The following is a 26556-nucleotide window of genomic DNA, read 5'->3' as shown; positions in this document are numbered from 1 at the left end:
GACTTCACAATGACATGTACACACTCAAACAAAGCTGTAAGTATTTTTATCCTTAAAGAAAGAATTATTTCATGTCTTTCATGTACTGAATACACCATTTTATCTTATTATTTACAGTAAATACGCAGACAATGGCTTTCAATGCGCTGTACCACCACAGCTCCAACCAATCTGTTAACTTCCCCTCCCATTAATAAAACGTCACCATTCTCCAGCCAATCACAGCGCGCGTCATACATCCCTTTGGCGTATTTTGGAAGACTGGACCAATCAATGCGAGCGGAGCACTTTGCCTCGGAGAAATCAAAGTTGTTGTAAGAGCGCGCGCGTGTGTGCGCGAGGGGAGAGGACCTGTCCGGTGGAAGAGGGAGAGAACGGCGAGGAAGACCACGGAGAGAAGTGGACAAACAAGCCCACGACAGCGGCTTCCAGACTATTTCTTCCACAGAGTATCTTTTATCAGGTGTTTTCTGCTCTACTTTGGAAGAGAAGAGAACAGAAGAAGCGCGTTTTCGGCGGAGTACCGCGTTTGAAGCAAATTCCCTGATGGATACTTCAGTTGAAAGATGACTTGACAGTTAAAACCACCTCTACCTCTCGGGACAAGACACTGTAGCGATGTTTAAACCTCTTTCAGCTTAGCTTTCTGCATTCTTCAGTCACCGTGGACTCAAACCTTTGTGTCGGTTTCTCCGCTGCAGGAAGATTTAACCAGCCGAGATGACGGAAATCAGCGAGAAGGAGAATGAACCACAAAACCTGCACCGACCACAGGCTACAGTGCAGTCTGAATCAAAGGTAACCAAATGAATGAAGTTGGCTGTGCTTTTGTTAAAACATGCAGGGTTTAACCAATTGCATGGTCAGTCAGAGGTGAGGGGGGTTAACCGTCTTTGGATTGTGTATGAGTTGTTTGTATGGAGGCTAATTATGTAGTGGCAGCAGGTCTTGCATAACAAGTGTAAGCAGCTTTAACTCTAACTATCCCTCCCTGTGGGATAAAGTGCAGAGTTAACATGAAGGTTTGCGTGTCTCTGTGCTTCTATGGCGCCTGAAGCATGGCAATAAGGAGGGATACTCTCCATTCATTCATTAGATAGATAGATAGATAGATAGATAGATAGATAGATAGATAGATAGATAGATAGATAGATACTTTATTTATCCTGAGGAAAATTCAAGGCATCCAGTAGCGGTTACAAGACAAACTTGACATGACATTAAATATAGTTTCTCCCTGTTGTTTTCCTCAAAGCGTGCCTTTGTTATATTGTTTTCATGCAACAACTACTGAGAGTCTTGAGTTCTTTGGAGTCCCTGTGATACTTTTCAGAAAGTAAACCAAATGCATTACTCCCAGACACAGAAGAGACAAGCTTGTCCTGGGTCGAAAGGAGAGCACATAACTGTCTTCATGTAACAGGACCTTTTTTTTAATTACAAGGTGAAATTTTCGTTTATCCGCTGCTTTTTTTTCACCCATTATTCAGCACAGGGGTTACGCAAAATGATGCGTCTCAAGTTCTTGCAATCATTACATCAGATCACAAGTCAAACATCTAACGTGCCATCCCTATCGTCTGTTCCTGAAGTGTGTGCAAATGCAATTTATGAGCAAGAAGCAAGGCAAGTTTATTGGTACAATTCATACACAAGGCAATTCAAAGTAGGTAACAGCTAAAATGAAATAAAATTACAATACGCATAATAAAATCATACCATAAAACATTAAAATGATTAATTGAATTAAATAGGAGAGGAGTGCAGTTAAATACTTTCAGGTGTTGTATGATAAGTTAAACAGAACTGTTTTCAGCTGTGAGTTGAACAGTGTCAGAGTTGAGAAAATCTGGGAGACTGTTCCAGATTTCAGGAGCATAAAACCGGGATGCAGCCTCACCGAGTTTAGTCCTGACTCTGGGCACCAGCAGATGACCCATCCCTAAGGTTCTCAGACAAGTTGGTTCATATGTTTTCTAGCATGTCAGAGATGTACTTTGGTGCTTAACCATGAAGACTGTACTGCAGCTGCATTACAGCTGGTTTTGAGAGTCCAGTGATCAGGCTGTTACAGTAATCTAACCTGCTGCAGACAAACACATGGATCAGTCTCTCTAAGTCAGGTTTAGAGAGTATTCCTTTAATTCTGGCAGTGTTTTTAATAGGGATGGGCGAGTACTGGTATCGGTATCAGGTATCAGGCTGATACCAGCCTTTTAACCGTACTCACCAAGGCTACCGGTACCAGCAGCCAATACTCAGGCAAAAAAATCTTTAATCAAGCAAGTCCTCCTCGCCAGTAGTTTCTGCTACATTGCTGTGGACATCACAGCAAGTTTAATTTTGTTTTAGTTTTATTTTGCACTTTTGATAATATATTTTCAAAAAATGGTAAACTCCGAGAACTGTTTTTGTTTCATTTTGGACTTAAAGTGATACTCCAGGATGGAACAAGTTGGGTCTTATCACAAGGTTTAGGGCAGAAATTACCCCTACAGCAGTGTTTTTGTGCAGCAGAAGCCCAGAGCGCTCGCACCAAACACCCCCTCCCTGCTCCTCTGCCGGTTTCCTCTGCACTCAGACGGGGCCATATTTTACTTGACCAAAAACACAAATAAACGGACTCCCACCAAAAAAATCTGATATTGGTCTGCATTCAGGCTTTATTTAGAGAATTTTCAGTGTGTTACTTTCACTCAAAAACACGCTAAATAAGGCTCTAGTTCTCATCGTGTCGTAAAACGGAGCTACCTCCACTGGAGAGCTGCTTAGTGTATCAGTCCACGTGTGGCGTGCCACATATAAACAAACGCAGGTAGTCTGCCAGGACGAAGAGACCCGATGAGAACTAGAGCCTTATTTAGCGGTGTTTTTGTGTGAAAGTAACGCGCTGAAAATTCTCTAAATAAAGCATGAATGCAGACTGATATCAGATTTTTTCAGTGGGAGTCCATTCATTTGTGTTTTTGGTCAAGTAAAATATGGCCCCGTCTGAGTGCAGAGGAAACCAGCAGAGGAGCAGGGAGGGGGTGTTTGGTGCGTGCGCTCTGGGCTTCTGCTGCACAAAAACACTGCTGTAGGGGTAATTTCTGCCCTAAACCTTGTGATAAGACCCAACTTTTTCCATCCCGGAGTATCACTTTAAAGTGTTTTTGATCCTAATCGGGCTAAATCAACGGCAAAAAATGAGATTTTGACCCTCCTACAGGAGAGTAAGATATATAACATGTCCCATTTTAGCGTGCTGAAGGTGCCAGTGGTGTCGAACACATTTTTCATCAGTAGCAGTTTTCCTGAATCTCTCTGGAGTCCTTGGGCCCTGGGACAGTCGCCTGATTCATTGTGAGTTGTATTATGATGCAGTTTTTTCCACTAAGGAGGAATTTGTTGCTGCTGATGGATCTATCTCGACTGCTCTTATCATTTCGTACGTCTGCTCTTGGCCTAAATCTCCGTTTTAGGATTGCTCTTAATTGAACAGGATTTCACAACATATCACTTTGGTTTTGTCATAACGGCGCTGACCTGGAACCAGCGTGGCAGGACGGGTCTCTTTGTTGTTTCTGTTTGACCACAGACAACACAATGGATGGTGGGCGCTGAGGTGCTGTGTGAATTTATGAGCCAATCAGCCAGCAGATGTTTGCTGTGTCCTGCAAGAGGCTGGGACATAATTCACACAAACGGCCATCCAGACAAAACAGAAGCAGGAGGAAACAATGCTCTGAGCTGCGTCAGCCGTGGAGCTCTGTGTTTGCCAAGCTTCTGCTGGCAGCGCCGGCCACTCCACATCCTGCAGAAGACGAGAATGGAGGGGGAGGAGGAGGGGAAGATTAAATATGTGTTACAACCAGGGTGTCCTTTAGTGTAGTATGAATGAGGGTGTCTCTTCAGCGTCACTTTTATCTGTTTCGTCACCCTAAATCTTCCCACTCCGGTCTATTGCTCTTTCCATTCCATAACTTTACCCACCGTTTCCCTGGTGTGCCATCACGTCTTTCTCTGCCTCACTTTTTTTCTATCCCCTCTGCGTCTGCAGCTCTTCTCATTCCTCATCAGCTCCCTCTCCTCCATCCCTCACTCCTTATTTCCCTCCTCTGTCCCTCAGCTCTGAGAGTATTTATTGCAGTGCTAAGTGGGCCCACCAGCTTTCAAGAGTGCTTCTAACAGAGGCTGTGACAGAGAATGAGTAGTTCTTCCACCTCCACCACCTACAGGCAAGGTAATAGCTCAAATATTATTCCTCTTTAATCACCTTGAGCACACGCCGTTCCAGTGTGGTAGGTGAGATGAAGTGGATGGTGATGAAAGCTGAGTGTGTGTAAGGAAACAGTGATTGTTGATCAACTGGAAAACAGGCTTTTATGTGTTGACTCCTAAAGTTAAAAGTGGAGACTGATGTCATCATTTGGTTGTAACGTCCAGATAAAAGCAGAGCATATTCTGTATCCAAGGATGGGTACTGGTAAGACTTTGTCGACACCAATGCCGTTATCGATTCCACTTATCAATTAGATTCTTGATCCATTCCTTTATCAATTCCTCTTGTGAATTTTCTGTATACAAAAAGTAGCTTTACAGGTTTTATGTGTCAAAAACATTTTATAAAAACATTTTAAAAATAAATATGGCATGACACTCTTTGTATTTGACCCCTTATGTTGCCACCCTTACATGATTTCACAGAGTTGCACAAACTTTTCTGGCTTGAATCTTGATATGCCTCTGTCATCTCACATCTTCTCCTCATGTCCATGCTGATTTCTCATCCAAAGAGCACCCCGCTTTCACCCACAGTAGTTTACGAGCAGGATTTTGATTGACGAGCTCCGCCAGACCTGCCCACTGAGAAACATAGTTAACTTCTATAGACGCATTTAACGGTTGCACAACGTCAATGGCAGCGAACTCATACATTTTAATATTGGCCAGTTTGTAAAAATGTGGATTTATGAATCTTCTCTTATTCATTTGATTAGTCATGCACTACAGTTTTGTAATGTCCTAGAATTCAAAGTCTTTATGTGGGGACTTTGAGCAAATTTGAGATTAAAATGGGATAAATTTATTACTTAATCACAAATAAATGAATATATATATATAAATATATATACTTTTTTAAATTGAAACAGCTTAATGTGTAGTAAAATGTCAGATTTGTTTGTAGGGTGTGCTTAAGCTAGCAGAGCTAGCACCATCAGCGTTCTCACGGGTTAATATCCACATCTATGCAGTCATCAAAGCTTCTTTATACTCTAGTCATCAACAGTACATTCCTCTTATGTCATATCCAGCCTATCTGCCTCTTTGTCTGACAGGGAAAACCTCCCGTTTTGGGATATGTTTGAACGGACAACTCTACCGCAATTTTCATAGACAAGCTGTCCAAAAAATTTCTAGAAGTTTTCAGAAGTATATGTGCAAAAAGGGCTACACTCTTGTTGTCACCTATAGCTCCAGAGGGAGCTGTGTTAAAGGATGTGCTTGCTAACTGTGCTAAAAGCTAAAACAGTTTTTCTTATCATGTCTGAAGGTTTTAATACCCCCTGCTGCTGGAATGTGAGTATAGGATGACATGAAGCTAAATAAAAGTGGAAAATATGTCCAGCTTTGTCCATTAGTCATAACATCTGTCTTCTTTACCCTCCTTTTTTCACATTTTATTATTTGTGTCATCCATAGCTTGAGTTTTAAAACGCAATTTGCAGATTCTTGGTGCTTATTTGTGCCAGACTAATTCTTGGCTTGGGGCTGATGCCAAGCAAGCAGCAGAGACTTCAGGAAAGCAGAGGAATAATCCGTCACATAGTCCCCATTGGACAGTTTTCACATATTAATACTTCCATGTTCATACATACTAGATGAATGGCACACACCCATTGAGGTTTAGAGGTTGTTGTTTGTGGATTTTGTCACCTCTGACTAAGCCAGGGCTGGCAGCTCCCCCCTGTTTACACTTTGAAGGCTAAGCTGTGCTAACTTGCTGATGGCTGTAGTTCCTTGTTTACCTTACTTACCTGAAAGTGGTATTGATCTCCTTGTCTACCTCTTGGCATGAAAACAAACAAGGATATTGCGTAAACTGTCAGACTATAACTTTAAACTCTACAGTGTTCATTAGTGGAGGAAATGAAAGTGTGCCCATCAGCGACACAAAGTTTATATTAACAAAAGACAGTGGGTGTAAATGCTGATAATGCAAAGGGCTCCAGGGCTCCAGGGCCCCCGCATGGCCCATTGCCCTCTCAGCAAACACAAAGACGTTTTTATTAGGTGAAATGATGGTAACTGTTCCTCCCTGACTTTGCCCTTCAGAATCACTTTCTCAGCTATCGCCAACTTTCTTATCAGCCTCTAAACCTAATGAATTCCTCTTTCACACAAGATGTATTTCCTTTTTCTTATTAACTCTGGCACATTGAAACGAAAACCCAAACCTCTCGTCCCTCCTGCTTTCTGTTTTTCTTTCCATTCCCACTGTTTTCTTTCTATCCATATCTCTGTGCGGCTTACTGATGACCAAGGTCTAAGAGTATGAAAGGAAAAGAGCAGAACACTTTATAGAATGAAAAAACAGGGAAAGGGTGGAAACGTTGAGTACAAGATGAGAAAGGAAACTATAAATAAAAAAAACAGCCAACCCTATCAGCTGGCAGCTTTGGGGTCTTTGTTGCTGCTCTTCCTGCCTCAAATTCTTACATATGTTGCTGACAAAAGAGAGGAAGGTGTGCTCTCCCTACCTCAGGCCTCTGCACCCCCAGAGCTTTTTTCTGCTGCTGCTGCTCTTCCTGCCTTGGCTTTTATAGCACACAAATTAGAGGGCAGGGGTGCTCCCTCCACCTCAGGCTTTGGCCCTCTGCTCTGTTTTGAGACCCATGGGGTTATAACTGCTGTTCTACCTGCCTAGAACTTTTATGTTAACACACAAAACAGAAGGGAAGTGTGCTCTCCTTACTTTTATATTGAAGAGGATTTGTTTTTTTCAGTGGAGTGCAGTCTATTCACAAATAAATACAAATAAAATAGATTAAAAAAACAAAAACAATAAAATCAGGAGAACAATAAACTTAATACTATAAAGACGTTTTAGACGACATCTGACCTCTTTGAGTTTGGACTCCCACCTCAGGGGCTAAAAAGTCTTTTTTTAAAGTGTTATTCTGCAAACTGTGTCACCTCTACATGGGTATGATGAGTCTTTATGGATGACATTTCTGAAACAGAGTATGTTCTGTCTCCCTGCTTTTCTTTCATCGTTAGCAGGACAATACATCACTCAGGCGTCTCCCAGCTGACAGGCTGTGATAAGTTTGTGCTTCTGCTGTCACAGTGATTGACAGGTGCTGCTGACCTCTGAAATAAAACTATAGTCTGCACAGAAAACAGATGACAGTGTCAGAGAGAGGCAGAGATGCAAAAGCAGAGACAGGAAGACATCAAACTTCAGGAATGAGTTCAAAGTGTTGGGCTGGTGTGTTCAGTGTTGACCCAGCTCTGTTATTATTAATGACGAGGTCCTTGAGTTACTGTCCTTATTGAGATCTAAAATGCTGCTGACTCAGCAGAGTCCCATGTGCGGTGTCAGGGTGAGAGAAGAGGGACTTTGTTTAGTCCTCTGGTCTGTGCCGACCTTAGGCTTCTTTTACAGACGGTTTACTTCTGAGGCTGTTTGTCACTTAAGGGCAGGACTGCTGATGTAATGGAGCGGAGGGGGGATGAAGTTTTATGAATAATAGATAGCTCTGTTCTGTGAATGGCAGAGTCTCTGAAGAATAAAAGTCCTGATAAAACTCTTTCATCAACTCCTCGAAAGCAGACAGAGCTTTGAAGAAACAATAACTTTTAAACAATATTTATCATATTCATTTCCCAAGATTAACCACAGAGAATACTTCAATTTTTCATCCCTAATCTTTACACACATTCATTTAAAAAAGGGAAGTTGCACTTTAAACACAAGTAAGATGATTTTTCACTTTACATTTCATTTCAAAGCATCACAAAGACTTAGAAATGATGAGAACATTCACAGCCAAACAGTTTTACTAGGGCTGGGGGTAAATGATTATTTTTAAAACGATTAATCGGGGGATTATTTTATCGATTAGTCGACTAATCTAACAATTAATTCGACGATTAGTCTAACGATTATTTTTCTGTTGTTCGATTATTTCAAAACCATAATGTATCCCAAATAAATGCCAAAACGATCTCTCTCATAACAGAGTTTATTAATCAACACTGTTTTGCACAGCAAAATGCAAAATATAGAATAAAATTATAAAAAATAAAAAGCCCATTCTGTTTAGTCTTACAGTTTTACCCAGTCAGGTTTCAAATAATTTCTATTCATGGGTGCAAACTTGTCAGCTTTAAGCGAAATTTGCTGTTTTGGATTCAAAATAGTTCTTTTTTTTTGTTTTTGTTTTTAATGATGTGCCTGTGTCTCTTGGTTAAACAACGCTGGACATGCTACTGTTGCATGATGGTGTCATGCCCGCTCTTATAACCATTTAAATCCTTCTTTTGTTAACTTCATGACGGCATCAGTTTGTTTTGAAAAGCAGGGGGACCATAACTTTTACCACGGTAACTTTTGAAAAGTGCTTGGGATGATGAATTGGTTTCACTTTAGGTCAGACCAGGGACGGAGCCAGGATTTCAGTATAAGGTAGGCCAGACCAATTTTGGGTGGGCCTTAAATTACAAAAGTTGATAGATAACTATTACTATATAGGTATATATGTACTACTGTTACTACCACTACTACTTGTATGTTTTAAAGCAGTTTTGGATGATATTTGCTCCTTTAATATTCGATTGCATTTTATAATGTTTTAGTGCAGTGTAGTGTATCAGGAGAGCCTACCTTCAATGGCTCCCCATGGTGTTGGCCAAAAAGTAGCGCTTTAACCCACCAGTAGGCTGCACTGCCTCAACTTTTCTTTCCTACAGGCTGTAAGGGTAGCAACAATTACCACAATTAAATAAAAGACAAAAGTTTACAGTCTTTCCCCAAATCATCCTCTAGTCTTACTGGCTTAACTTAAAGCTGAAAGTTTCAAAACTCTGTTTACTTTTCCCCCCATCAGGCTAAAAGATTGCCACACTCAGCAAGATCAGCATCTATTAATAGCAAAATGATCATAAGGCTTTACAAAATTCCTTTTATCCAGTTTTTGTCTGTTTTAATTTTTTTTTTTTTTTTAAGAAAAGTTTAGGGTGGGCCTGGGACCGTTAAGCCCACCCATGAAGCCGCCCCTGGGTAAGAATCATATAAAATGCACCTGTGATGGAGGCTTATTTCATGTTGTATCAGAAGGAAAGGCACCGGGTCAGACTTCTTTTGACACATAGTACAGAAGCGAATCACCAGCAGCAGCAGCAAGTCTATTTTTTTATGTGTGGTTAAGCAATAAAGAACATATAACTTGGGCCAAGGCAGCTTTGTTTGTATAGCACATTTCATACATAAGTGCAATTTAATGTGATCTATAGAGAGAGTAAGAATAAATATAAAACACAAGACAGCAGAACAGAGTTAAAAATGAATAAAAGATAATACAAGGAAGAAAATTTCTAACAGATTAAGGAGGAAATTAATTTATGTATATGACGAGTTTGTGCCCCTATATGCTTAAAAACAGAGTAGTGTGATAACAAGGTGCTTGTCTTCGTGTGTGGTAGTTATTTTAAGGCTTGTGTGTTTATTAAAACTCACACTGCAGCCAGCACATTACACTTCTCCTGTGTTTAAGCCTAAAGAGTGTGTTCAGTCTGTTTGGAGTGAAGTTAAGATCATTAAGCCCTATTGGGCCAATCAAAGGATAACCAACTTTTAATGAGCACCCCATTGAGTGTTGTTGCTCAACCATTGCCTGAAAATCAAAGGGCTCATGCGGCAGTCACCTAATGCTAGCTGCTAAAGCTCCTTGTGGAGTTAAGCCTTTTAAATGTCTGGATTTGGAAATACAAGCTGCTTTCTCTGCACACCCAGGCTGGCAGTGGAGAGCTGGCAAAGCATCAGCTCGTGAGAAGCTTGAGGAGAAATGAGCACTCAAAACAGTAGCTTGATGCTGGAGAGCCACACACAGAGCAGTGACTGTGACAATGAGAGGAAGGTGGAGTAGTTTGCCTGGATTCATCATCATCCCATGTACAAACAGATGATTCACTCACTGCATAGACCGCTAAAACACCAACGGCTTTTCAGTCTCCAGTAAACATCTCATGTCTCAGGACGGATGTTTGTTTTTCTAAAGATGCCTCTGAAGACACATTTCATTTGTCATGATGGATAATGAAACTACCGTCAGCTTTGCACCGCTCCGTCAGCAGCGGGACGGCCTGTGCAGTGAGGCATTACGACCATCCACTCGCACAAAAGGTCGTTTCAGTAGGTGCGTTTTTACCGAACAGGGTCCAGCTGGAGCGGTGCCTAATGAGGTCATCTTTAATTCAAGGCTCGGGTCCTGGCGAGAAGAATGCCAAACGTAATCAGGATCCTGTGTGCAATACTTTAAATATCACAAGCAGGCAGAGACGTCCAGAGAGGAGCTCTGCAGTCCATGTGTGAGAGTTGACTCTGCTAAACCGTGTCCTGACTGCAGATAAGCATTAAACAAGTAAAAGTACTTTACTACATTTTGACAAACGGGCACTTTAACTGCTCACAAGATATTTCAGGAGCTAACGTTCAGCCAGGACTGTGATAACTCATGGAAAACTCTCCACATACCAAATGATTAATACAGGAAAAAGATTTTTAAATTCGATCATTTCATGTTTCTTTAATCAATTTATTGTTGAAGTTTTAATGACAGCTGTACCCATAAATATAATGAAATGGATTTACCTGTTCCTGTAGCTTTGGCTCCATTTGAGGACATTACTGGTCCCACTCTCAGTGCTTCTCATCCAAACCAACCTATAAAACTACTGTAGTAAGTGCTTATGTGGGCTATTTTTTTATGACTTAAAGCATAGAGTTTTATGTCTCTGCGCCTAGCTTACCCAGGACTGATTCCTTAATGGGACCAGATGAGACGTGCCAAGCTCACAGCAGCTAAAACTATAGGAGGATGAGTCATGACAGCTTGTTGTCGTTTAACGTCTTTACCTCTTTAATTTGATTTATTCAAATTTGATTTCCAGTTTATTGCAGGTCTCCTGTTTGACAATTAAACCTTTCTCCATGTAATCAGCTTACATCACACCAAGTGAGCCGTTTTTGTTCAGCTAATGTGTATTGACACTTTAGATTGTACATTTATAGATACAGCACAGAGAAAAAAAAACAAGGACGAAAACATGACTCTTCATGAATTAACAGTGATTAAAACACATCTGTTTCATTGTTTCCAAAAAGAATCGTTTTTTTCAGTATTCTTTTATAAATGCTATGAAGAGGATCTGTTTTAATGTGACTGCCTCACCACTTTGAGGCCAAGAGTCTCACACACACTGTCATAAAGATGTGATTTTTAACCAGGCACGCATTTGTTTTGGAGCAAATTTTCTTTGTTCAAGACAACTTTTTACCAGATACATCAAGGTGAGGTATTTATCAGTGCAGTTACTAGGGGTGGGATCTTAAATCCTGATTTTTTGTTAAAACATTTTTTTTTTCCTTGAATTTAATTCCTTGATGTTAGTCTTTGTTTATACACTGGGTTGAAAAAAAAGTTGAGATGTCAGATCCCCTGAATAAATCCTAAAAACTGACTCACATGTGATGTGCATTTTTGGGGAAAATATGGCTCCTGATATAGTCTTTAGACATCATCATCATCATCATCATCATCAATATTCAACTTTTTCACATGGTTTGGTGTTAAAAAAAAAAAAACTAAAATAGCAAGACTTGTGGATATATAATTTAAACCGAATTGGCACTCCAAAAATTGTAAAAGAATCAAATCTGGAGAAAATCATATCGTCTCAGTCCTAACAGTTGTGTAGCGCTGTTGTTTAAAACATGTCATCAAGAAAACATTGCTACTTTGTACTGTATGTCAGTAGCCGGCTATATGTAGCATTTCTAGCAGCCTGGTGCTACGACGTATCCGTAGGCTTGTGTGACAACAAGAAAACTTAGTCAGTTTGTACCTTAGTTTAGTTTATGCCTATGATGTGTAACATTAGTGAATCCTGGTCCTGTCCTGCCAGTCATCTACCAATCAGAGCTAATGTAACCTCACTCTTCATTTTGTTGATAGACTCTCAAGTTTGAACAGACCACTGCAGAATAACTGCTGACTGTGGGTTGGAGTGGACATTAGCACAAACAGTTTAGCACTTTTAGCCTTTAGCTCGTGTTTTAGCCTTAAGCTCCTGCTCTATCTCTCTCTTGTTTCTCTTTCTTCTGCTCTTCTGTCCTTTTTCTGTCTGACAGTTAGGCTCCAGTGTCAACCATCACTACAAAATTAATCACAGAAATCATTTCCAGCAGAGAAAAACTCGGCTCTCGTCTCACTACTAAACTTCATGAGTCAGCATGTGTTGTTGTGGAGATTTGGACATGCCGTAAATCAATCCCGCCCTGCTCGACCTGATCTGGAAGCAAGGAAGAAGCTACAAAGTAGTGTTTAGGAATAACCTAAATTATTGCTGATAATCTCATTTTGTGGATTAGGAACAGGCATATATCTAGAGTAGATCTTGCTCTGACACTCACAGTAGTCTCATTTAAGTTAACTTTAACTGCAGGCAAACTAGCACAAAGCACATGGCCACAAGCCTAACTAAATAACTTAAAAATAACAATTTGGATGGACATAGAAACTTGATAGAAATAAAATCTACACAGTAAACACTTTAAACACATCATAAGTGAAAAGGAGATATAAAATAAAAATAAATAGATGGAAAAAGAGATCAAATTAAACAACAGACACCTACCTTTCCCCAGGAATGACATATAAAGAGGAGGGGGCAGGGGGCAAACCAAATAACCAACGAAGAAGAAACTGGGCAAGAAATGTGGCTTCAAAATAAAATTCACAAAGACACTTTAGAACATACACATGTGTAAACAGGTTTAATTTTTGTAGTTATATAAAAACAAATATAATTTTTTAAACCCTGTTACATGTATAATTTTTATCAGACTGTATGTGTCAGTGTGAGTTAGTGACTGGGAGGTTTTTTTATTCATGATGGCAGCATTGTTGCATTTCCTTGTCAACAGCTGCACAGGAAAAAATGGCAGATGCAGCAGGCATCTCTCGTGTTAACCCCTCCGTCTTATCTTCTACCCCCATCTTCTTAATCATTAATTTATCCAAGCGTACCTCACAACAGTCTATTTTTAGAAACTTCCACCAAACGTCTCTGTTGCTCATTTTAAATAGTCAAAGACAGCAAAGCCTGCTTTCTCTCCTCATTGTACCTTTTTTTCTGTCAAGGTGTGACAGCAGATGCATCCTGGTGTGGTTCACCTCTCCATCTTCTGTTTTTCCTCACTTCCTTTTCCACTGCCTTCCTTACTTTACTCTTATTCTTCACTCTCTCCTCTTCCTCAAACCGCAGTCTGTTCTCACACACTACAGTACCAGCACCGCCATGAGCTAATTGCTGTCAGTAGTTCACAGTGTGATGGGCCCCCAGTTCTGTGATCTATAAATAGACTTTTCAAAATGTAACGCAGAGACACAAGAGTGGTGAGGAGGGACAGAGATGTGCGCTCACTCACACTATGCTGCTCATTTCTGCTGTTTTAGAGGAGTGTGAAAGGGTTTATGAGAAAACAAAAAACTGTGGTGGGAAAACTGCTTTCCCATGTTAATACCTGCACTGTGCAAAGCTAATACAAAAGACTGGAAGAGCTCCAATTATTAACAGATCCCCTCAGTAATGATGCTACAATGTGAACAAAATCCTTGTTTTGTGGTTGAAACCCATTCATGAAGCATTTAGCAGGCTTTTTATAATTATGATAATGATAATAATAAAAATTTGCAATTTCATTGCACTTGTTGCAAGGACAAATAAAGTTGTACTGTATAATGATAATAATAATAATAATAATAATATATTATTATTATTATCATTATATAAACTTTATTCATATAGAACCTTTCTAAAAAGAGTTACAAAGTGCTTTACAGGCAGCTAAAACAACAAATCAATTAATATTCTGGTCAAATCAGGCAGCAAAGAAGATCAGATTAAAAGAAAGAAATGCAAAAAGAATGTTAAGATGACAAGGTGAAACAAAATTTAAAATACTATAAAATAAAAACTTAAGTATAAACTTTAGTAAAATACTATAAAATAAAAACTTCAGTAAAATTGGGGGAAGGCTCTCTAATAAAAGCATGTTTTAAGATTTGACTTAAAAGAGGTTACTGACTCAGCAGACTGGATTTCATCAAGCAGACTGACCTCTGCTCAAGGACCTCAGTGCGCACAAAGGCACATATTGGGTTAAAAAGTCTAACATGTAGGAAGGTGTGAGGCTGTGTAGTAATTAAACTTTGTAAGCTCCAGCAGAGGATAAGTGAGGAATTAAACAACTCCTGATGAAACTGGTGAAACAAGAGTGAAAAACCTCCAAACTACTGAGCCACTGAACCACTGCACCACATTGCAGCCCTTGTAGTAAAATTGTATTTAGATCAAGTTCCTCAATTGCACGCGATGTTTGTTGTTCTTTGTAATACCTCCATGCATCCTCTTTGTACAGTCATTGTATCACAATGTCTGGCATTGGAGACAGAGAGGAAAACTAATGAAGGCCTTACCAATATTTAGAATAGAACTTTATTGTCATCGTAACAAGTACAAAGAAAGGGAAGTCACAGCAGCAATCAAGCAAGCAAAAGTAAGAAAGTGTATAGAAAGTGCAAAAAGGTCCATAAGAAAATGGATGATGACAGCTTGTCCATCATTGTCCAGTTCAGCCAGCCTCCACCTCCACAGGGTCCAGGACTGAGCTTCTTCAGCAGTCTGTTCAGTCTCTGTCTCCTGGATCCTGTCTGCCCACAGCAGGTGAAGCTCCTCCAACATGGCGTTGGTGTCTGATGTTAGCTCCATTAGCTATATCTGTGAATAGCATGATGCTACTCTGCCCTCTGGTCTTCTCTTTGTTGTTGGGTTAGCACGGCTAGCTTGTCCATCTTATCAGACATAGACCTAACGTTCCCAATAACGATGGATGGAAGAACAGGCCCATGTCGTCACTTCTTAGCTCACACCTGAGAACCAGCACGTTGTCCTCACCCCCTTCTCCTCACCTTGTGGGAAGACATCAGGCCTTGTACCAGTTAGCATTGACATGCTACAGGCTGCTAACGGCTGAGTTCACATGTAAACAATACAGCCAAGTGGGATCTCCAGACAAACACAGGAGAAAAAGTAGTAAAAATATCACTGAAGCCACAAAAAGTTTGGTGTCCATGACCAACAAATGAACCATACAAAGTAATGATCCACTCCAAATACAAAGATTACAAAAAAGAGACGAAGAAATCACAAGAAACGGACAAAGAAGAGAGAGCTGCTACAAAAGGCAGCCATAGCCAACAGGGTGGCGCCTAGCAGCCTCGTTGTATCACAAATCAAGTCATTGTATCAAAATGTCTGGCATTAGAGAAAGAGAGGAAAACTAATGAAAGCCTTACCAGTATGTGACACCAAATAACTTAAAACAGCACCTCCAGAGGAAATGTCTGCCGACAGTTTCTGTCTGTTCAGTGGATGTGAGCCCGGTGTTATGATGGGCTGTTAAAGGGTCTGGTGCCAGCTGTAAAACCACACTGCATCTTTTTAAGGAACAGTCATAAAGCACTTAGTCTGGATTTTACAAATGAGGTGGTGTAAATACAGAAACTGCTGAATAATAGATCGGCCCATGAGTAGTGTAAAACCACCCACTTAAATTTAATTTGTTCAACAAATATTTATTGCTTTCATTAGCGCAGGTCTGTTGGTGATTAAGGGGTTTAATTAAAGTAAAACTGAGTGAATGCAGAAGCCAAAACTCATGAAAGTCAAATTTTCATTCAACTCTGATGAACAGCTTTAAAAGACATTAATCAAGAAACACTCCTGTACCCTCAGGAAGCTTTGTTTTGTTTCCTTGTGGCTCTGTTAAAGCTCAGGGAGGTATTTTAAAGCCATTGATTTTCAGTCCTGTGGTACCTGCTTTGTACCTTCAAGAAATTGCTCCTTTTCCCCTGGAACCTGTGCAAAGACTAGCCTTCAACACAGAGAAGATTAACAAAGTCAGACAAGTTAAAAATCTAATAGAGAGGAACATCCATTACTGAATGGACCACCGGTCGAGCCAAGAAGAGGCCATTAAGGAAAGCATGGACTCAGCTCCCTGTAGAAAACATTTACGAGAGGCGCTCACTAATGAGTCAACGGAGAGGACTCTTTTCATCACTCAAACTAATTGGCATCTGTGAATCTGTTGCTTTAAGAAAGAAAAGAGGAACCTGCTCGATGGTATTGATTGAGTTTTCTGCAAAGGGGTGAGATGGGTGATGTGGTGAGTTACGGGAATCAGAAGTGCAGCGACACATGAAAGCATAAAGAAAAACCTTCATATGTGATGTACATAACATTTCTTTCTGTAATCACAAACTGAAATCACTTTGAACCAAATCACCAACAAGGACAGCTAATGAGCTCAGAGTGGACTGAAGAGGTACTCCTCAGAAACAGACCTATTAGCGTCCCTGCCCCTGTCCCACAGGCCATTTTTTTGATGTATGAGTCCTCAGCTGATTTTATTTCCATACACTGTATCCTACCGCCCCTAACTCCCTGTAATTGATTTCATTATCAGTCCCCTCTGTCGTAACCAAAAGTGTCGGATCGTAAGCGTGGGGGAAATGGAGGCAAGCGGAATGAAGAGATAAACACAGAGTTTGCTGCGCATCACTGACTGCATGAATTGCAGAGATGCAGGCCGCTCAATAAAACTAATCAAACGTGAATTTTAAGGGGTATTGACGGGCAGGGATTAGCGAGGGATGGCAAATTTGTGAACTCAGGAAAAGGGTGGGAAAAAAAGCGAAAGACGGAACATCAGAAGCCAGGCTGACAGGGCAAGGGCAGTCAGAGGGTAGAGCTAATAGACTGTTGTTGGACACACTGATTTTTCAAACAACGCGGATCTCCTCAGGCTGAACTCCCTTTTTTTGCCGTTTTAAAGGCCACTTCTTTAGTTCCTGCTTCAAAGAGCAGTAAGAGCTGTGTTTAATGTCTGAATGAAAGGAAAGTGTTGGTCTATCAGGTTCTCAGGAGTCATCTCTTACCTTTAAAAGTAGTTTTCTGACATTTAATATTCATAACTGGAAACATCCTAATGGGTCATTTTTGTTAATGCAGCACAAGTTTTAAAAGGGATCTTAGCAAATAAGCCCCTCAGGACTTTGTGAGTAAGGATCTGATTTTAGAGGGGTTGGACTTGTGCTGGGTATGTTGGTTCAAGTCCGACTTCACAGGCAGATCTTTTAGAGTGTCATGGTGAAGAGTCTAACTCACATGGTTCACCAACAGGAGTACCCCAGAGGTCATTGCTTGGTCCCCTACTCTTCTCCCTCTACACCACCTCACTTGGTGCAGTGATCCACTCTCATGGCTTCTACTACTACTTTTATGCTGATGACACTCAGCTTTTCGTGTCTTCCTCCTGATGACACAACTGTCTCAGCTCGGATATCAGTGTGTCTGGCTGTTATCTCCACATGAATGAAGGAATGCCACCTACACTTAAATCTGTTCAAAACTGAGCTCATTGTCCTTCCTGCTTGTCCCTTGGTTCAACCACAGATCAGTAACCTGCTTGTTTCCAATCAACTTGTGCCACAAACTCTGTCAGAAATCTGGGTGTCATGAATGATGACCAGCTGACCTTTAAGGTTCATGAGGCCTTGGTTGCTTGATCGTGTGGAAATGCCCTCTATAACATCAGGAGGATCCGACCTTACCTGACACAACAGGCCACACAGCTTCTGGTAAAGGCCATTGTGATATCATCGACTACTGCAATTCCCTCCTAACAGGCCTGTCTATATGTACATTTAAACCTCTACAGATTACCCAGAATGCAGCAGCACATCTGGTCTTTAACCAGCCCAAAACAGCACGTCACCCCACTGTTAGTCTCTCTTCACTGGCTTCCAGTAGCAGCTCGAATCAAATTCAAAGCTCTTCTTCTAGCCTACACATGACAAGAACTGCTCTTGGTACCTGGGGTCTCTCATCTAGGTCTACACTCCTTCCGCCCACGATGCTCTGCTTGTGAAAGACGCCTGGTGCTCCCAGCCCAGCATGGCTCCAAATCTCTAGCCAGACTCTTCTCCTCTGTTGTTCCCAAATGGTGAATGAATTACCTAACTCTATACGAGCCACAGAGTCCATTTCTACTTTTAAGAGATGTCTGAAGACTCATCTGTTCAAGGAACACTTAGAACCATAAAGGGCAACTCCCTTTTTTTGACACCTGGACCTTATTTATAGGTGTGTGCATGCTCATATACTCACTGAGACAAACATCGTCCAGCTCGGAGTCCTTCAGAAGTTATTTAGATCCAGCTGATTTTAGCCGCACTTAACGGGGGCCACAGCAAGGGAGCTTCAGCGCGGGACATAATCTCTGCAAAATCGCTCATTTCGGCTATATTTTTTCATCCTTCGCCAGTGTTATCATAAAGTCATAAAGTCTTCAGACTACGACTCCGAGTTTGACGGTTGTCCTTACCGGTTTGAGCCTGAGTACACGGACGAGGAGCTCTATGAAAGAAGGATGCAGAGGGAGAGAGACGAAGAGCTGGCTCGAGAACAACAAACAGGAGCGAGTCCATGATTCAATGCGAACTGGTGGTGCGCTTGTTTACAGTGTTCACCTATGGCAACAGAAGAGGAGCGTGTTTGTGATAACGATGGATAGCGATAGATGAAGAAATATAGCCGAAATGAGCGATTTTGCAGAGATTATGTCCCGCGCTGAAGCTCCCTTGCCGTGGCCCCCGCTAGGTGCGGCTAAAATCAGCTGGATCTAAATAACTTCTGAAGGACTCCGAGCTGCACGATGTTTGTCTCAGTGAGTATATGAGCATGCACACACCTATAAATAAGGTCCAGGTGTCAAAAAAACGGAGTTGCCCTTTAATCTGAGCCTTCTCCTCTTTGTCCTCAGGGGTAGAATGAGTCAGGAGGGCTCAGACCCAGCTCTCAGTCAATATTTAGTGCTGATCACTCAATATTGTTGAAAGTTGAAGTATTTGTTGCGGTAACTTTTGATTGTGGTTAAGTGTGGCTACATTAGTATGGTTACACCTTTTCTTGCACTTAATAGCAGCACCTGCAGCCAAATAACTTGAAGCACTTTTTCGCACCAATTAAGGTTTTCTTTTCTGTCTAAATTGTTCCTTGTGTTGTACGTGGCTTTGGACAGAAAGTGGACATAAGGGTCTGCTAAATAAAATTTTAGAATGCAGGATCTTTGAAACTTAGTGTTAACTGACACTTCTTCTCTTTGTTTTTCTGTCTTCCAGTTGCAGCGGTTGAAGCGTTCCCTGTCCTTTAAATCTGTCATGCGCAGCAAAAGCATGGACAACTTTTTCCAGCGCAGTAACGGTGATTCCCGCCTTCCCACAGCCCTCATCACCGTCCCTCCACCCCCACTATCTCCTCCCCCCTTTTCTGAATCCCCCCTAGCCTACGAGCGCTCCCCTCCACACTCGCCTTCCATCAGTCCAAATGCCTCACTGTCATCGCGCTCCCCGTCCATCAGTCCCTCGCTGTCCGTAACCTCAAAAGGCCAGCCAAAGTCTCAGGGGCAGCAAGTCAAGACTCACTGTTTCCAGGAGCACGTCTTCCGGAGGGCGACCAGCTGCCAGAGATGCAAACACATGATCCAAGGTCAGTCACACGAAAAAAACACATCCAGAGGAGATCTGTAGTCATAAAGGACGGGAATGTTTCAAGTTTGGTTATTCAATAAGCCGCCTGTAGCTGTCACAGAATCCTTGGTGCCTTGTTCATTGTTTTAATGAACTGTGCAAAGATATCATTAAAAAAATCACAGATCAAAAAACAAATCTAAAGGTTTAGTTCACCCAAACCTCGAACAGCTTGTTCTCTTCTACATCATGTATAGGTAGACTGTGGTTTGTGGTTCTCGTGGGGGTAAAAGATCCATGAGAAAAACCCACAAATCTCAGTGTGGACATCCTACAGGGTCTGTTCCTTTAACAGGAAACAGTCTTAATTCAAACTATTGACAGCTAGTCCTATGGACTTATCTTGTGAACATGCCTCCTCTGGGAGTTGGACAGACACGGTGACGTTTCTCAGCTATGGTCTGTTTTGGTCGAGCATCTAGCCAAAGCAAAAAAGGCTAGAAAAGAAGATTTCATTGGGTTACCTTACATCTCATTCAGAATGTGCTGAAGAAAAACCTGTATATAGGATTCAGCTCAGTCCTCTGGCTGCCCTCAAATCAGGATCAATTCAGGATTGTGATGATTGAGTACAGGGGAGCCACTTGTGCTGTCTGGAAGCTTGATTGCCTGCCAAACTGTAATGTGGCCTTCTGACCAGTATTAAGAGCACATTGATCTGTCCAGTTCAAGGCCGGGCTGATTGTGTTTACTCTGTTCTTACACTGTATGAAACCCTCACCATTGAAGTCAGGATGATTACTGCTTACGTGAACTGACCTCGTTTAAACAGATAGGTCATTTCTAGTAGGTGATGTGTTACAGGTGTTGATGGGTGAAGTACCTCTCTCTGCACTTTTTGACATTTTCTCGGGAAAAGAGCTAAACAGACACTATAGTTTAACTGGTGACATGCAGTAGAGTCTGCAAAAAACATTTCACATCACACCATGAAGCTGCTGTGTGTGGAAAACGATCAACTTGTTTGAGCTGAGGGTTTGGGATCCCACCTGGTGCGTATCTGGGACAACAATGCTTTTTTAGCATTTAACACAAGAAAAACTCTTAGAAAACATTCCTAGAGAGAAGAATGGGTGCAATTTAAAGAACCTGTGATTTCAGACTGTAAGTTAGTTTTTTTTTTTTTTTTTTTAAATAATGCCAATAATTAACAACTAACAGGACTGTGCTCAGCTCTGCCTTTACTTTATCTTATCTGTCTAACTATGCTGGTCTTTGGCAATAATCGGCACAAAAGACCCAAACACAAACTCAAGTTAAAAACAAAAATACTTTTGAGGTCTTTAAGACTTTTTACTTTTTAAGGACCTTTACCCAATAAAGTAAAGTTTAAAAAAATCAGCCACACAGGAAGAACTGAAGAAAAGGGTAAACTCAAAATCACAGCAAATCTTGGCAAAACTTGATGAAATCAGAAGCAACTAATAATCACAGAATCTACTGGAGTCTTGAAATCAACAAAAAAAAAGATAAAAACTAAAAACAGGACACATGGATTATGGAAGACTGGCATAAAGACATGTCAATCTGGCCCAAGACAAAAGGATGCACAGAGTTTTATACAAAGGGTAATAGGACACAGGTGGACAGAATAAGAGGCGGGAATCACAACTCCAAGACAGGAAAACATGAGGGCAGGATGTGAAATTGTCTGAAACGAGACAAAAATGAGAGACACAACATCATGAAAGACAAGACTGAAGTTAAAAGTGCAAATTTAACTTTACTGAGACATGACAGTCTCAAACTGCTTCTGAAAACAGAGTCAGGAATTGATCTTTGCCTCTTGCTAACTAGCATAGCTTCTTGTTAAATTATGTTATTTTTTCCGTACAGGGAACTCAAAGCAGGGCCTGCGCTGCAAGGCGTGTAAGCTGGCGGCCCATCTCTGGTGCTCCTCTGAGCTTTCCCAGCAGCCCTGTATTGGCAAGGTAAGAACTCCTCATTGCAGGTCTCACCTCAAAGAACTTGGCACCTTTTTGACACCAACAGTCAGACTATTAATTCAACATAAAAAACAATTAAAAACAGAGTGTCTGGCACTCGCCTTTAAGGGATGTAACTTTGACAGATTAGAGGTGATCAGGTGTGGACTGAGCTGTGAAACCCACAAAAGCAGCTGGAATTAGTCAGAGAAATCTCTTATCAACCACAGAATTATAGTTTTATAAGTTCTTTCCAGATCATCATAACCCAAGATTCCAAAGATCTGACTCACCTGGTCACAAAAAGCTCAAAACTTTATCCTCTAATTTTCATCATAGTTTTTTTTTTTTTTTGTGATTCCTTGTCACAAGTCTGAATGTGGGTGGAGAAGACACCTCACACCAGGTCTGAGTTCATGTTCCCAAGTTTCATGTCAGAGGGAAGGGCAGTGCAGCGAGGAGAACCCGTCTGTGGTGGAGAATTATAAGATCATATGAGTGCAGTGTAGACAGGCAGGTTTAAAAAGTAATATTAAGATAGCTGCATCCTCACTTTAAGCGCTGTCCTTGGTGCTGAAGATGAAGAAACAGTCAGGTGGGTCCCTACTCCAAAACTCTCTACCTCTGACATGACAGGAAGTGAAGATAGATAAAAAAAACATCAGTAGATGAACACAAGTCCAATAAACCAACAGCAAGAGGGTATCACAATGGCCAAACCTCTGCATTTCTGACATAAAAACAAGGTAACACTCACGATAAGGGTACCTCAATTAACGTTAGTTAATGCATTGTTAAGCATTAATTCTAAGTTTAATGAGCATTATAATGTGTTACCTTACATAATTTAACATAGTAGTTAAGCATTAATAAGCAGTTAATTAATGTCTACTTTGTAGAGTTAATTAATACATTATTAAGCATTAATAAAAGTTATATTATGTAGTTATTATCCTTTAACATTAGAAACTTGACATAAACCGCAATTCATTTATAAGAGAGTCCTACAAGCATCATTTACCTATAGTTAACCATTACAGGATGCTTTTTGGACCCTTATTGTAAATTTAACACGTATATCCCTTGACACCCATGCGGGTCACACTTTTGTTAACAACATACTATTTAGCATTAAAGCTATGGTCTACGATCTGAAACCCAGTTTGGTTGATGAGACACATTCGAAAAAACGCAGCCTCACTCACCCCTCCCCTCCGTGTTCCAAGATCACCTCCTAACAACAAGCCCCCTCCGACAGAGCAAGAAGACAGCCGTCAGATAATGTAACAAACAAGACAGACATCCTCCTTGTAACACACAGTGGTAGCTTTTTCAATTGGACCAGTACGATCAAAACCACGAATTATCCGACGAAGCAGGTCTGGCATTGCCACTGCCAGCTGATCAGAGCAGAGCCGACTGTGGGCGAGGCTTTACCTTTCTCAGCGTGTCTTCACCAGCTCAGTTTACAATGCTAAAGATGTGTGGCTAACTTATGCTAAAATCTATTGACAGAGCCGACCCGTTCCGACCAGCAGCGTTCAGTCATTAGCCAGTGCAGGCACAGACTAACCAGGGTTATTCAGCTGACATCTCCCACTGTGGTAAACAAAGTCATTACCTGTTCAACAGAAAATCAGCTGTCTCGGCGTCAGTCTCCAGTCCCAAATCCCTCTGCAGCTTTTTCCACCGGTCGTACATTTCTCCAATAGTCAGTCTCTGTTGGCACCTGTATCGCTCATAGTTCTTCCTTGCTTCAGCCTTTTCCTTGAAACTTTTTCGTTTTCTTCATTTCCCTGTAGAGGGTAACAGTAACAGCTTCCTGGTGTCGGTCTTCTCTGGCTCCATGACGCTAGCTGACATGAGAGGGGTTGTGGGGAAGGATGAGGTGGGACCATGGGCATGACGGTGCCAAGCGAGGGGGATTGGATGGGGATTGGTCAACTAGCATGCAGCTTTGCAGCGAATATACTGAATGGATTTTTTTGCACTTTTTGGTCTTTATATTGTGTTGATTTGACCATAAGACCATAACAGCCCTATAAACAGTGTTATTAAGATGTACAAAGCTTCCAAATTGTACACCATAGCTTTAATTAAGCATTAGTTGGGACCCCCCCGAAAACGAGATGCTGCATCTCAAGGGGCTATCCTAAATAAATTCAATTTAATTAGTTAAGTATTGGTTAGTACTTATGTCATCATCTGTAAAGCATGAGTTACAAAAGCAGTTAATACAATTTAAGACCAGCAGCACCTGAAGACACAGAGTTCAGATATCTATTCAACAGAATAAAGAAACTGACACAATACAACTTCAAACTGAATGTGTAATTTGTTGAATTTTTCACAAGTGACATTCTTTGTAAAAACTCATGTTAAACAAAACAAGTCTTGAGTCAGACTGACAATCACTCAGTAATCAAACAAAACCCCTCAAACTTAAGTCCCTCAGAGCTCGTGGCAAAACCCAAATGCATTGCTAAATATCAATCATTTAAAAATGTACAGTAACATTTACAAAATAAAGAGAACTAAAAAAGAAAAAAAATGGCTGCATGTTGTTATTTATCAGCACCCCCATTCCAGCGTTAGTGCCCTGCTACGCAGGTTTCCTAAATCACACGTGAAAGTTACCAGAAGCTGTACAAGTTCCCACACGAGATTGATAAATGAGAGCCAGTATCTTTTTTCCTCTTCCATGTGAATAAATCTAATGGGTATTCTTGCTTAATCATGGCTCAGGCTGGAATTTCATCAGCTCCACTCATTGTTGCTGAGTCGCCTGGCTAACCACTGGCAGCAACATTTCTACATAGCTAATTACATTTTTACAGTTTACAGTGGATTTGTTTGTAAATGGAAATGCATGAGCTCTCCACAGACCAGAGACTAACCCAGAATGCATTGTGTCAGCAGAATTAGACAGCATCTGGATGCTGTAATTGTGTCCCTCAGTCAGTTGGCACAGCCTTTAGCCCTGGTAATATGCTTAGCCTCAGAGCTCTCGCCTTGTTTTAAGAGGATAAAGCCGTTTCCAAACCAGCAGAGACAAAAAGGTGGAGGTTATAAATGGAAAGAGGAGTGGATGGAGGTTTGGGGAAGTCGACAAAGTCAGTCTGAAACGTGAGACAGGGTATCAGCAGGATAATATTATCTCCTCCAGCTCTAAATGCCGCCACAGGAACCAGAGCTGGCTGGGATGGCACTAATGATGTTACAGCAGCCAGGTTCCAACACTTTTCCAATGCGTCCTCCCCTCATGTGCGGCTCTTCTCCTCTCCTCCTCTTGTCTGGATGCTACATTTCTTTCCCCCCTCTCGACTCTGTTGGAAAATCAATATCTCCCTGTACCAGCTGGTCTGGCTAATTCACTGTGAAATTCAGTGTTTTTGAGGCACACACAATCCCTTGAGGATATGACATGGCAGGCTTTGCTGCGCCTTCAGCAGTGTCCTTTTCGATCACTGCACACTCATCAGAGCGAGTATTGGGCGTTTTACTGTAACATCTACATAACTCAGCCTACGTGTGTCGTTGAAGTCTTTGCAGACAAACAGGTTGCTTGAATGATGTGATAAAAAGTATACTGATCAGATTTTAGATATAAATGTCAGAATTAGATGGACAAAATATTTCCAGTGATGTGGGGGGTGTTGATTTGCAGAGTGGCTCACTCTTGGGAGGACGCTGTATGGTAAATGCTACAGGGACTGTAAAGCACACAGTCTGTTAGCAGCAGGAGGATAAACCCACCAAGGGTGACGAATAATGAGTTTACTGCACATCAACCAAATGAGCCATGGAGCCGACACACTCACAGAGATGATGGGTAAACACGTCAAGTCAAGAACTGTACTGTACTGTATTCTGTCTCATCTTATCTTATACTTGTGTGACATCAAATTGATTTAGCTGAAGCTTTAGCCAAAGGAACCATTGATCATTCATCCATAAAGACTAGGGCTGCATGATTCTGGCCAAAAATGTCAATCACAATTTTTCGCTTAGAATTAAGATCACAATTCTCTGGCATGATTTTTTTTTCACACAATGTTTACTGCACTGATGAACTTTAAGAAAATAACAAATTAAATATAAATCGTCATTCATAGGGATGGGTAGTGTAACAATATTTTGATAGCACTGCCCTTTTTGATTCTGCTTATCAATCTGATTCTTCATCGATTCCCTTATCAGTTCCTCCTGTGAATTTTCTCTGTAAGAAAAGTAGCTTTACCGGTTTTCTGTGTCAACATTTTATTGATTATTTAGGTAAAAAAAATTTAAATTGGTCAATTTATCTTGATATTTCAGGATGTAAATAAACAAAAATAAGTAAAAATCTGCACATTGATCCTAGATCTCTGGACATGAATGAGTAAAAAGTAAAATCACATGTGATGTGACATCAGCGTATTGTTTTGTTGTGTTATTGGCCTGAGTAGGCTAACTAGTGTCTTTCTGTGATGAAAGTTGAAATTCTGCTTTAAAACCCAAGTCTAACAACGTATGCTAAATGCTAGCATATCAATGCAATGTCTCATATACATTAGCATCAAGCTAGCACCAAGTTTTCTCTGTTTTTTGGTACAATAGGAGACAAAGAAAGTGTTAAATGTTGCAATTCTTCTCAGGTAGAACTTAAAGCGTAAATCCTGAATCAGAGTTTTCTTTGAAAACTGTATCTGCTAAGCTACGCTAGCTGGGGA

At 41.0% G+C, this 26556-nt stretch overlaps 1 protein-coding gene across 1 annotated transcript in view; it reads left to right on the top strand.

The window, feature by feature from the left end:
• Positions 1-326: 326 nt before the first annotated feature.
• LOC141785291 (SH3 and cysteine-rich domain-containing protein 2-like) overlaps positions 327-26556 on the top strand; it is a 42865-nt gene continuing 16635 nt past the window's right edge. The window contains exons 1-4 of the mRNA XM_074663496.1: positions 327-612; positions 702-798; positions 19512-19878; positions 21756-21850. Of these exons, the coding sequence (XP_074519597.1) occupies positions 721-798; positions 19512-19878; positions 21756-21850 (540 nt within the window). The 5' untranslated portion in view covers positions 327-612; positions 702-720. The remainder of the gene's footprint in view (positions 613-701; positions 799-19511; positions 19879-21755; positions 21851-26556) is intronic.

The sequence above is a fragment of the Halichoeres trimaculatus genome, unplaced genomic scaffold (genome assembly GCF_033239565.1).
Source record: "Halichoeres trimaculatus isolate MK-OKI-2021-1 unplaced genomic scaffold, fHalTri1.1 fHalTri1_scaffold_23, whole genome shotgun sequence".
NCBI classification, from domain to species: Eukaryota; Metazoa; Chordata; class Actinopteri; order Labriformes; family Labridae; genus Halichoeres; species Halichoeres trimaculatus.
Note: the sequence above shows the minus strand (reverse complement) of the source record. Positions and strands in the feature narration are given on the sequence as shown.